A 12,934-nucleotide genomic window follows, 5' to 3' on the forward strand; every position below is an offset into this window, starting at 1 on the left:
GTTCTGCCCTCCTGCTCTCCGATTTTGTAAAACAAATGACATTTTTGTTTGTTTAAGATAGGTATACAGTTTGTTTTCTTGAGACATTTCTATGTATATATGTATACTATAACCCAAGTTGTTTAATTTCCTAATTTTCCCTTTCTACCTTAGTCCCCCTTTCATGGTGATTTCAACAGGTTTTAAAATTCTATATTCATTCTTGTATAGAAAGTACATATGCAATTTCATAACTTCCTTTTACCCCTCCTCTCCATTAGTAACTTGCCTTTAGTTTGTCCTGTTTTTCATAATATTGCTTGTATTTGTATTGGGTCTATCTTCTACATATAGCCTCTCTAGAACTGAATTTGTTCACTTGTAAAAAAAAGTTTGGTGCAGATTTCCATTAATGACAAGATCAAGACTTTACTATTGTTACATTTATGCTCCCTTTCTCCATTGGAGCATACAAAGGCATTACACATAGTTACAAATGCAGATGCATAAAGGAAGCTTGCCCCTAATAATCAAATAGTAAGAAGGAGAAATTGCTCTGAATCATGTGCATTGAGTAAGATTCCAGACTTATTTGAGCAGACATGTGACACTACTTCGTTGGTACAATATTCAAAGGGTATTGAAAGTCCAAGTCTATATGAGAAGCCAACTCTTGAAACAGAGAGATGTCAATCAAAGGGCACAAACTTCCAGATACATGTTGAATGTACATAATGATGACATAAACATACTTCTTGTGTGTTTAACAAATTGAAGTTTGCTAAGTGAATAGATCTTAAGTATTGTCACCATAAGCACAGAAAGGTTAATCATAGGTGATGGTAGATGGATTGATTAACTTTATCATGGTAATCATTTCAAAATGAGTACATATATCAATTTTGTTTTATAACTTAAATATAAAAATTTTTAATTTTTAATTTATATATCAATAGAGGTGGAAAAAGTATTTTGATCTAATTAACACAAAGGAATGATAGATAATAAATTTTATCTAACTAGATGCAATTTCCAATTGGTCATCCCTCTTCTGCAGCACAATAAACTATAAAATAAAAGTCAATAAAATTCTCCTTTTCCTAACCAATACTGTAGTGGCTCAGATAGAGTTCAGGCAAAGTAGGCATAGGCAAATATTCCCACAGCCAGAAGGATGATGGCATTGATGTTCATTACAGTCCTCCAAAAAGGCTTCTCAGACGTGTCTGTGAGTTTCTTCTTCAGGGCTTCTTCCTCTTCTTTGGTCAGCTTAGGTCCTGTGTTTTGCAAACCGCAGAATATGTCATAAGCCTTCCTGAAACATCCACGGGATTCTTCTGGCTGATCTGAAACAAAAAAGATGAACAAATCTTCAGAAAAGATGGGAAATAGAACTCCTTTTCAATTTTGTGCTGTTGACTATGAGGGATAAGAACAATTACTTAGAAGTGTCAGAAGAACGTATGAGAAATAAGATCAAATTTGGCTATATAAAACAGTTTTGCATGATTAAAATACAGTCAACAAAGTAAAAACTTGTTAAAAACTGGAGAAAACATTGATGTATTATTTTACAATGCATTTAATATCCTTATTAAATAATAGGTTTCTAAAGGTAGAGAAGAGAAAACCATAAACAACCCCTCATAAATATCCGAGGCAGATGAAGAAGCAGTTGAAAGAAAAAGACAGATATTTCTTAAGATCACTCAGAAAAGAGAGATTTAAATTAAATTAAAGTTACAGTGAAATGTCAGTTGTCTTCTACCAATAGGAAAACTTGAGGCTTTCACTTCATGTTGATAATGAATCTGTGTGGAAATAGGAACTGTCACACATTATTGATAGGAAAGCATGATTTAGCTCCTACGGAAGAAAATTTGAGAATACAACAAAACTGCACAGGCATTAACTTTTCAACCCAGAAAACTTCTTGAAATCTTTCAATGGTATACATTGATAAAGATACATAGATAAAGAGCAATATGTACAAAGCTTTTTGTTGCACCATTGGAAAATTTAAAACATACTTCTACAGTCAAATGTCTATGAAAAATTGTAATGAAAGTAAGATGATATTTAGCAATAAATGATAACAAAATTATAGGAAATAAATATGTGAGATAAACACAGGTTTTCCTTTAAGGGAAATGCATGAGAGCTTTGCTTTTAAAAGAAGCTGAAATTAAGAGATTGAAAATTTATGAAATAATATCCAACCTAAATTAGAATCTATATCCAATAGGATAAACAACATAAATGGAAGGATATACAAATGAGAACAAAAGTACTGAAATCAAAAAGAAGGATAATGACAGAGAGAAAGAAATCTAAAAGTTAGTTCTAGTCTTCAGTCAGAAAAAAGAGAAATCAGAAGGGCTGTTGGAGTGGCTCAAGCAGTAGAGTGCCTGTCTAGCAAGTGTGAGGCCCTGAGTTCAAACCCCAGTGCTGACCAAAAGGAAACAAAACACAAAATGGTATGTGAAGAAAATGAAATCAGATAAAAAGCACATTAGAGATAAAATGGAGACATAAGTACAGAGGTAGCAGAAAGGAAATGATAACAAATAGAATAACTTATGCCAAAATACTTAAAATGTGCACTGAATGAACACAATTCTAGAAATATAGAACTTTTTGGAAGTGATTCATTCATCTGTGGACACTCTTAATACCTTTATTGCCATTATATAAATTTGATCAGTATTTAAGAAGTTTCTCTCTCATTGTCTCTCTTGGTCTTTGTCTGTCTATGCCCCCCCATGTCCCCTCTCTGTCTCTCTGTTAGTCTGTCCATCTGTGTATCTGTCTGTCTGTCGGTCTTTCTCACACACACATTCATAATATGTCTGAATATTACTGGCAAAATACTAAAATTTTAGAGGTGATATTTCAATATTATTGAAATATTTCCATAAAATGAAAACATGTGCTAGTGATACTTGCTGACTTATTCTTTGAGAATAAATTTCTGATCTTAACACTGAAACAAAGTACAAGAAAGGAAAATCCTAGGCTAGTTTTACCCAGCAGCTCTTATATGAACAACACAAGAAATAGAATACATTGATTCTTGACCTTTGCCTCAATTTGGAGGAACTAACCAAATCAAACTGAGCAGTTCAAAATAATGTATCCAGAGATGCTAAAGCATGTCACAGGTTCTAAAAATGTTAGGTAATAAAAGCTATAGAGATGGATCCTTGGGATATTTTCATGAGGAAGTGTGATTGAACATACCTAGGTTTTAAGAGTGGGTATCTTTCTTTATCTTGGACAGGAAGTGCAAATATTCTAGGGACATTTTTGTTTTGTGTAGCAAAATGAAGAAACCTGCTTACCTGGAATGGTGATGTATGGGAGAGAATAGTGAGAAATAAGATTGGAGAGGAGGTGGGATTAGATGCTTCAGCATAATCAATCAAGATTGATTTGTGGAGCTCAGTATATGATTAGTAGCACAAGAGTTTGTAACTGATTGCCATTTGCCATTTCAGCAGGTGGCACACAGTTTCATGGATGGGTGGACAGATGGACGGATAGATGGACAAGCAGATGAGTAAATGGATTTAATATATAGTAAGCCATTGTCTTGGTCGTTGAAACTATACAATTTTAATGTTTTAGCTTGCCACATGTATAACAGCTTTTACAGAAGCTGATTTTGGTGGCATAAAAACATCACCATTAAACCAAGCCATGCCTTCGTATACATGTATGAAAATAGAACAATGAAAACTGTTGTAAGTGTTCTTAGGAGGGATGAGGAAAAAATGGTGGAGGGGGCGTTGAATCTAATTAAGATACATTGTAAGCATGTATGTAAATATCATGATAAAACCCTCCTGCGCACCTAATATATACTAACAAAGTAACCAAAAGTAAGCCAGACATTACCATCTTCAGCATCATCACCAACTTCTTCTTGCCATTTGTCTTCCTCATCTAAGTCGATTCGTTCTTCTGTACTGTTCCGAAGAGCCCAGCACAGGCGATAAAGCTAACAAGAGATTAGACACATGAGTTCATTAGTGATGGGCAAGTGGTTGCAATGATCCAATGGGATCCTTGTTTAGTGTATGGATAAATATCATCTCTAAGTATTCACGCTGAATATCCGGAGTTGAGTGGAAGAACACAACAAAATATATAATAGTTTCCAAAGAAAATATGTAAATATTAAACTTTTATATTGACATAGAAATAACAATAATTTGCTAATTTTTTTAAAGAAAAGAAATGGTCTAAAGTACCATGAGGCTTTTAATTAGTGTATATTTCAACAAACATTGTGGTTTTAACTTTCAAAGCAGACAGATAAATACCAACAATTATTTTACAGACAGTCATGAAAAATATGAATCTTACCTGGGAGAGGAATCATGAGATATTTAGTGTATGCTTAGTGTACATGCACTGGAGCATATAGGTTATAAGAAGGTCTCCAACCAAAATACACAACCATTTTGAATTATTTCTGTTTTTCATCCTTCTACTAGTCATTAAAAACCTTAAATTATATTCTTGGAAATCCTACTTCTGGATTTGTGATTCCAGAAAAATCAAAGATTTGTCTTACCTGTACTATACCCTAGATTCTCTCAGTTTCCCATCATCCAACTGTTAATAGCTAAATTATGATTACTTTCATATGGCCTAATATTGAGCTTCTTAACTTAAAATGTTTTCTTAAAGTCTAGTTATGGATCCATCATATTTACATAGTATCTATTCTTGTGCTCCAATCACAATTAAAGCCTTTCTTAACTCGCTGGCAAGCTTCCATCAAATGCACTATTATTTTAAATTTTTATTTATTTATTCATTTATTTATTTATCTATCTTTTTGGCACTAGTGGGGTTTGAACTCGGGCTTTGTGTATGCTAGGTAGATGCTATACTACTTGAGCAATGCCTCCAGTCATTTTTGCTTTGGTTAGTTTTGAGATAGGGTACTGCTTTTTGCCTGGGTCAGTCTGGACTACAGTCTTTCTATTAATACTTCCTGCCATAGCTGGGATGACAGGTGTGCACCATCATGTCTAATTTTTCCTCTTGAAATGGGTCTTGCAAATGTTTTTCCTGGGCTGGCCTGGAACCACTATCCTTCTGATCTCTGTCTCTGGAGTGGCTACAATTATAGGCGTGAGCCACTGGCACCCAGCACAAATTATACTATTATTTTAAACTAACTTTGGTAGAATTTAATTGTGTTATGTAATAGAAGTAAGATTTCCATTCTTAGGCTGTATGTTGATTAAAAAAATTGGAAAGACTTCAGCATATATGCTACTGTTTTTTGCCATAGACTCACATCACGTGATCAGACAGAATGGATAAGCACCAGTGTTGAGTCCTTATAAAGGAATTATTCTAAGTTTCAATGGGTTTATAAATTTATAATTCATCATATTTTTAAAGCAATCCATCAATTAATTTATCCCATGTCTTCTTGTCCCAATGTACTAGAATTTGTAATTGGCCTTCTAACTTCAATATACAAACAATATGTTTTTACCTTATCACTGAGATTTCTCATCAAAGCTTCATAAGTTCTTATTTGTAGCATTTCTCATATTAAATTAACTTCCTTTGCCCAAACTCTTTTCACTGGACTCCTTGAATTCTTGTCTTAATGTGCCTTTGTTTCATTATTCTTGCCCCCATCTGTATCTCATTGCTACTCTGCAAGTTGAGGTCCACAGTAGTTATCATGACTGTCTATGAAATAATGGTTGATATTACAGTCTGATTTGAAAGTTAATAAGCATATTGAAATATAAATAAATCAAATGGTCTCACTAGCCCTTGAGACAATTTCTTTTTAAAAATTAACAGTAATTTAGTCTTATTTCTGTTGTCATATAAGTGTTTCACACTTGCATATTTTCTTTGGAAACTATGTTACATATTCTAATGTTCTTCAGTTCAACTTCTAATACTAAATGTAAGTATTTAATGATGAAGTCTGATGACATGTGTTTGGTAAAGTGATTTCAGCCACTTTCAACTTCAGGCTGTCCACCTCCACAGAATGTACTTGTTGTACCTCAAGGAAATATGTTGACATGCTGGGTGCAAAATTGTTGAGTAGATGTCTGGGCGGAAATCTCTTAGGAAGCTTGTTGCTTTAGTGATGCAATGATTTCTCTGATCTTAGACTCATATACTAGTTGCAGCTTTATAAAGAAAAGAACTCTTATTTTAATATGAGCTTATAGACATTACATGTCACTCACATGCACATCAGGAATTGGTTTTGTTAGGAAGGAAATTCCCAGGATGACCACAGCTGTCACACAAAAGAGAATGAGGCCAAAGTACATATAGTGCACTCCACAGATAATCTGTGGACAACTACTGGGAGCCAGGCAACTTCCTGTTCCATATGCAAGCTCTGTGATCAGACGAATCAGGCCTATTACAAGACCAACCATTAGACCCCAGAATACTCCCTGCAAAAGAAACATGAACAAAATCAATGTTTAGAAAAGATTATGGGATTATTCAGGTAAGACATAAATACCACCCTACCTGTTGTAACTGACAAATGACTAACCATGGGCTAAAGCTTTTTTTTTAAATTATGAGTTTTTGTTAGGATACATTAATAATACAAGGGGGGAGTTACATTGCCCCCATCATCTCTCCCCCTTCACCTCCTTCCCACCCCACTTAAAGCAATTGCAAGAGGTCTCTTTGTTCCATTTCATACAAATATATGAAGTCCATCAACCATACACCCTTACCTTAATCTCCTTCATTCCCCCTCTCCCCTCCCACTACTACCTCACCCACTGCACCTATTTTACAGTCCTGTTTTTCATTATTAATATTTAAATTGATGTTCAAAAGGTGTCTCAGTGTATACCCACTGTGAGTATACTTTACTTTGATCCGTTCAACCCCTTCCATTACTCTCCCTTACCTCTTTACCTCCCACCCCCCATTTGTCAACATTTTTCAATGCACATACATATATCCTCTACCTTTACAGATGTTATGTTCTATGGTATTACGGATGTTCTGTCATTCTCTTTTCCTTTCCCTCTTTCCCCAAGTTCTATACAGTAGTTCCACTGTTACTAACTTGTTCTTCATAGGAGTTTGTATGTGATTATGTTTGTTTTTGTGTAATGTTTATTGTTTGGATCTATCTTCCATGTATGAGAGAAAACATGCAGTCTTTGTGTTTCTGAGCTTGACTTCACTTAACATGATGACCTCCAATTGCATCCAATTACTGAGCTAAAGCTTTTCAAAGTAGAGGAGGTTGCAAATTTGTATGTTTATTAGCTGGATGTGAAATCCCATTACACATTTTTGGGTATTTTATTTGGCAGTAAGAATTATATATATTTAAGGGTAAAATGGGTTTATATTACTATATACATATTGTGGAATGATTACATTAAGCTATTTTACATCCATAATCTCAAGGATTGATTTTCCAACTCTAGAACAGTATTGTTTACTTTGAGTAAAGCTGAACTTTTTGTTGAATTTTTTTTCTATTCAGCTTTTAGAACTTTTGATTTATGTTGTTGGATAAAGACAACTATAACATAAAATACACAATTTTCATGGCTGATAAGTAGTTCTGAGAGTTCTATAAAGCTTTTGAAAACAGCATATCATTTCTCTGAGAACTTGCTGCTGGTTAGAAATATGTGTCTCTCTTCTCCTGCTCCAGATGCTACATTTTATGGAAGTAGTGTTGCATGGAAAGTAGGAATAACAGTTTTGGATGGAGAAAGATTAAGTCTGAATCCAAATATCCCACTTAGTAAGATATGACAAGCACATTGATATTAACCTCTCTGTACTTGTTTTCCATTCTAAAATTATGGCAATAAAATTAATACCTAGGGATAATTAGGGAATGTTGTGTGGGCATAAATGGTCCACAAGAATCTATCATTTATTTGATATCAGCAATAATAACATATTTGCACCATTACTAGTATGGGAGATTTTCTTCTAGCATTTTACATATTTCAACTAATTCAGTCCTCCCAGAAATCCCATAAGGTAGGAGTTACCATTTTTATATTAGAGTCACATGCTTTGTGTGAGGTCATAATTTGGCTATGCCATGATTGGACTCTGGAACTCTACCTTCCAAATGCATTTTCCTCAGCATGAGTGCACATAATAATTTGTAAGAAATGAAAAGGCTTTCTTATTAATGTGCACTATGTATTCCCATACCTTTTGTGAAGATGAGAAATTGTGGCTTACTACAACTGAACCTGAAATGGGCTTTGAGTTTTATACATAGGGTAGAAAGAATGCTCTTTTTTGAGGGATTAGGGTTTGAATTTACAACCTCATGCTTGCTATACAGGCACTCTACCACTTGGACTTTGATCATCCTACTTCTCCTGAATATTTGGGATTATAGCTTGCACTGCCATGCCCAGATTTTTGTGAGATGGGGTCTTGGTAACTGTTCAGGATGGCTTCAAATCATGATCTTCTTCATTATTGCCTCCTAAATCAATGAGATTACAGGTGTGTGTCACCATGCCTGGCCCTAAGAACATTTTTATTTTTGAGATGGTGTCTCAGGCTGGTCTTGAACTCCTAGGCTGTAGCTATCTTCCTGCCAAGGCTCCTAAATAGCTGAGACTATAGGCATTCCCGCTATGCCTGGGTGACAGAATGTACTTTTCTAACTAAGCAGAAGATTGTTTTTCTTGCTCTGGCATAAAAAAGATGTTTCCATTTTCACTTACTGGTTCATTGACTCTTTTGCAGAAGACAGCAAGCAAGAAGGCTGCTGCAATTGGAGCCCCATAGTAGCTGGAAATTGATGACATGTAATGGAATAATTGTCCATTTTGAAATTTCTGGATTAATGGGACCCACAGAATGCTGACACCAAATAGTAGAGTGACAAATACCCTGTTGAGAAAGAGTAGTGATTTAAATGTTAAAAGAATTTTAGGCACCTCCACTGTGCTTTCTTGAATTCATTCTTCGGCCTTTCATTGGTGTTCCAAGCAAAATCAAGTTACTTGACCTCATATGAACCCACAGCACACCTAACGATTATCACTTAGGAAAATGGTAAGGAAGAAATTTCTTGTTTATAATTAGTCATAATATATGTATCTATGAGAATAAATGTCTGCTATAAAGTCAACTCAAATCTTACCAATTGATTAATATCTCTCTGATGCAATGTGTATATATCAATGAGAAATAACACCACACTATGTTTGTGAGTCAGTAATTATTTGTATGCTAAATAAAGCAGGCTTGCATTTTTGTCATTTTTTCTAGCTTGAAAGAAGTGATGTTAATTTGCATAGATTAGAATCGAAATATCCTAGTGAAAGACAATGGATTGCTGGCAGGCACCACTTCCTGGGGTCTCCACAAATCTGAAAGAAAACCTCAGGTTTGTGGGTGCAAGGATAGGAGAGCAAGTTAATTCACTTAAAGGCAGGGGAGTACAAGGACAAACTGTAGTAGAGTTCCCAACTTGTAAGTAAGCCTGTAAAAGTGCAAGCTGGCTGTGGGTGCCTTGGTGAGGACCCAGATCTCCACTCCATGTCCCTGCCTAAATTTTGTTGTTTTTTTCTGTCTATTTTTTCTTCCTGCAAGAGCAACTCATAAGGTCTACACTGCATGAGAAAATAAATGGAACAGAAGCTAAGAGCATATCAGGACACCTTTCCCAAGCCCCTGGTCATTAACCACCTAATGATCTTCATCCCCACTGAGATCAGATACAGAAACCAGCAAACCCATCAGGAGAGCTAAGTCTTTCAATTGTGAGGGCTAATGCACAGGCCAGCTCAGAGCATGAGAACAAATCCATCCGACTCCTAGAAATCTTGTGCGTAAGAGGGCTGAATCTGACCTTAGAGAAAACCTTTGATTAAGTGGACTACTTGAAAGATCCTGGACCTGCCTGGTGGGGGTGGGATGAAGGCACTCAGTCCAGCCAGCTCTATCCAAAGGGGGAGAAGAAATGAGTAGGTAAACACATAGGCTAGCTCAACTTGTAGGGACAAATTCATCCCACTTCCAAAAATCTGGTGGCTAAGTAACCAGAAACTGACATCACAGAAAAACCTTTGCTAACTGGACTTATGGAAGTCTCCTAGACCACCCTGGCATGGATGGGCTGAAGCCACTCAGCCCAGCATCTTTATCAAAGGAGGGACAGAAAGCCAGCAGGCTCTTCAAAGGTCAGTTTAGTGCACAGCAGAAAATTTATCTGCTCCCAAAAATCTGGTGTCTAAGGGAACCGATGTGAGTCCCCCCTCAAGAAAACTGTTGGATAAATGGACTCACTGAGGGCTCCCAGACTGGGTGGCTAGGAATGAGAGTAAGCCACTCAGCCCTGCATCCTCAGTTAGAGGTAAGTGTCTGCATCTCTATCCCAGAACAAGCAGGGTGCTGCCAGGTGAGCTAACCAGGTGGTAGGTTAAGTGCTTAAGTTAGCTAGAGCACTTAACCTACCACTCAACCCAGCAGTGCCTGCATATGCTCAAGTGACAGGAGATATTTGCCCCTCACTCTCCAAAAGACACACTGTGCTGGAGGCCTAGGTGGGGAAAAAACCCATTATGGAGAAGCCAGAGAAGCCACTAAAGTCACTGAATATGGAAAAGCATGGGATCTGAAAGTGGCAGAGTGCTTTCTAACCCACTATCAATTCTCAGAGAGCCCACAACTGCCCCACAATCACAACCTAGAACACCCAGAACTGACCTACCTTACTCTAGCAATTGACCTAATAAGAGGTTCCCCATTCCAGGTTACGTTTAGCAACCCAGTGCCCAGAGTGTATACATGCGTGAACACAACAGAAATGCAGATAAAAACCTGAGGATGAGAGATTCCAGTGAAGCATCAGTGTTGTAATAGAGCACAGAAAATATCTACTCTTCTCCTCAATAAGGAAGAACTACTGAATTACTTTGTCTAACCCTCATATATTGCCAATACTTTCTCCTCACTTTTTCATTTCCTTTCCTTTTTCTACTTTTCCTATCTCTTATTTGAAAGCCATTCAGCTGATGGTTTAGTCTACCTCCTACTTACATGACTCACAACCTTTCTATCCATTTGCAATCCCTGGCAATAGCACCATTTTCCACAACAATTGAACTGTGTCTTTACAGATCTAGAGCTTTATTTACCTACAGTTCTCATATCTTACTCTCCTTCTCATCACCCTTCCATGCAAACAAATTTTAGTTTTCTAACCCCCTACTGTACCATATAAGAACACTAGTCCCCTTTATGTATAACATGATCAGTTAGACCATACTGCCAATGGTCTGCTTCATGTAAATGTCTGGTTTGGTATTAAGTTGGTGAACTTGTTATTGCTAGGTTATACCTTGGGCCAGTGGTCAGAAACAGCACAACAACCTAGTCACTAACCATTTCTGCCAGAAGATAGAAAATAATTCAAGGAAAGACTTTAGGTGACTCAAAACCCCCACTAACTAATTGACTGCAGATAACCAAATCTCAAATTAGAGACATGAAATATGAAAAACCATGGAAATACAACTCCTTGAAAGGTCAACAACTACACAAAGGATCTGATGGCTAATAAAGGGAATGGAATCTCAATTTCCAAACTCAAAAGAATGATAAAAATGATCAATGAGATGAAATATGACATACAAAAACAAGTCAATGAAATCAATGAGAACATGAATAAACAGCTAAATGGAATAAGGAAGACAATGCAAGACATGAAAGAATAATTCAATAAAGATATAGAAATCTTCAAAAATCCTCAAAATGAACCTCTAGAAATGATAGAAAAAAACAGATGACTATATAAAAAAATGAAGAAATATGAATAGAATATGTAACTCAATAACTCAAATCTGGGACTCAATGAAAAGATCAAATCTATGAATCATGGACATTGAAGAAGAGGCACAAACTAAAGGCATAGGAAACAAATTCAATAAAATAACAGTAAACTTCCCAAATCTTGAGAAAGAGATGCCCATCTAGGTATGGAAGGCCTGCAGGACTCTAAACCACCGTGACCAAAATAGAAACTCTTCACAGCATATTATAGTTATAACATTGAGCACCCAGACAACTGGAAAAGAATACTGAAAACCTCAATGGAGAAATTATGTCACCTGTAGTGGCAAACTCATCAGAATAATAGCAGATTTCTTAACAGAAACCTTAAAAGCAAGGAGGGAAGGGAACGAAGCATTTTAAGTGCTGAAAGAAAATAATTTTGAACCTAGTAGATTCATAACAACGAAATAGAAGCAGTAATAGAGTCTCCCAGAAAAGAAAAGCCCAGGACCTGATGGATTCACTACTGAATTCTACTAGACATTTAAAGAACTAAAATTCTCAAAAAAACACTGGCGAACTGAATTCAACAATGTATAAAAAAGATCAGACATCGTGATCAATTTGATGTCATTCCAAGGAAGCTGGAATGTCTCTGCATACACAAATAGATAAATGTAAGGTAACATATACTCAGAATCACGGAAAAATCACATGATCATCTCAATTGATGCAGAAAATGCTTTTGACAAGATTCAAAAGTTTTTTCTGATAAAAGCTCTTAAAAAACTTGGAATAGAAGGAATGAACCTCAAAATAATGAAGGCTATCTATGACAAATAAATGGGGAAAAACTGAAACCATTTCCTCTAAGTCAGGAATTAAACAATTGTGTCTACTTTCCCCACTCTTACTCAATATGGTTTTGGAGTTCTTAGCCAGAGTAACAAGCCAGGAGGCAGAAATAAGTGTATTCAATTAGAGAGAAAGAAGTCAAATTGTCCTTATTTGCAGATGGTACGATCTTATACCTTAAAGACCATACAAACTCCACCAAAAAACTTTATAGACATTGCAAACACTTTCAGCAAAGTAGAGGGATATCAAATCAATATACAAAAATCAGTAACTTTTCTATGTAACACCATGAACAGACTGA

At 36.0% G+C, this 12,934-nt stretch overlaps 1 protein-coding gene across 3 annotated transcripts in view; it reads right to left on the minus strand.

Moving 5' to 3' along the window:
• Positions 1–1,094: 1,094 nt before the first annotated feature.
• Positions 1,095–12,934, minus strand: part of LOC109675040 (solute carrier family 5 member 4-like) — an 82,522-nt gene continuing 70,682 nt past the window's right edge. Inside the window, exons 12-15 of one of the 3 annotated variants that reach the window (XM_020151872.2) lie at positions 8,718–8,886; positions 6,219–6,434; positions 3,877–3,979; positions 1,095–1,325 (exon numbers count right to left, since the gene is read on the minus strand). In XM_020151872.2, the coding sequence (XP_020007461.2) occupies positions 1,111–1,325; positions 3,877–3,979; positions 6,219–6,434; positions 8,718–8,886 (703 nt within the window). In that variant the 3' untranslated portion in view covers positions 1,095–1,110. Of the gene's footprint in view, positions 1,350–3,876; positions 3,980–6,218; positions 6,435–8,717; positions 8,887–12,934 lie in introns of all 3 variants that reach the window. The other 2 variants (XM_020151874.2, XM_020151873.2) reach the window with 2 other exon arrangements.

This window comes from Castor canadensis, chromosome 18 (genome assembly GCF_047511655.1).
Source record: "Castor canadensis chromosome 18, mCasCan1.hap1v2, whole genome shotgun sequence".
NCBI lineage: Eukaryota > Metazoa > Chordata > Mammalia > Rodentia > Castoridae > Castor > Castor canadensis.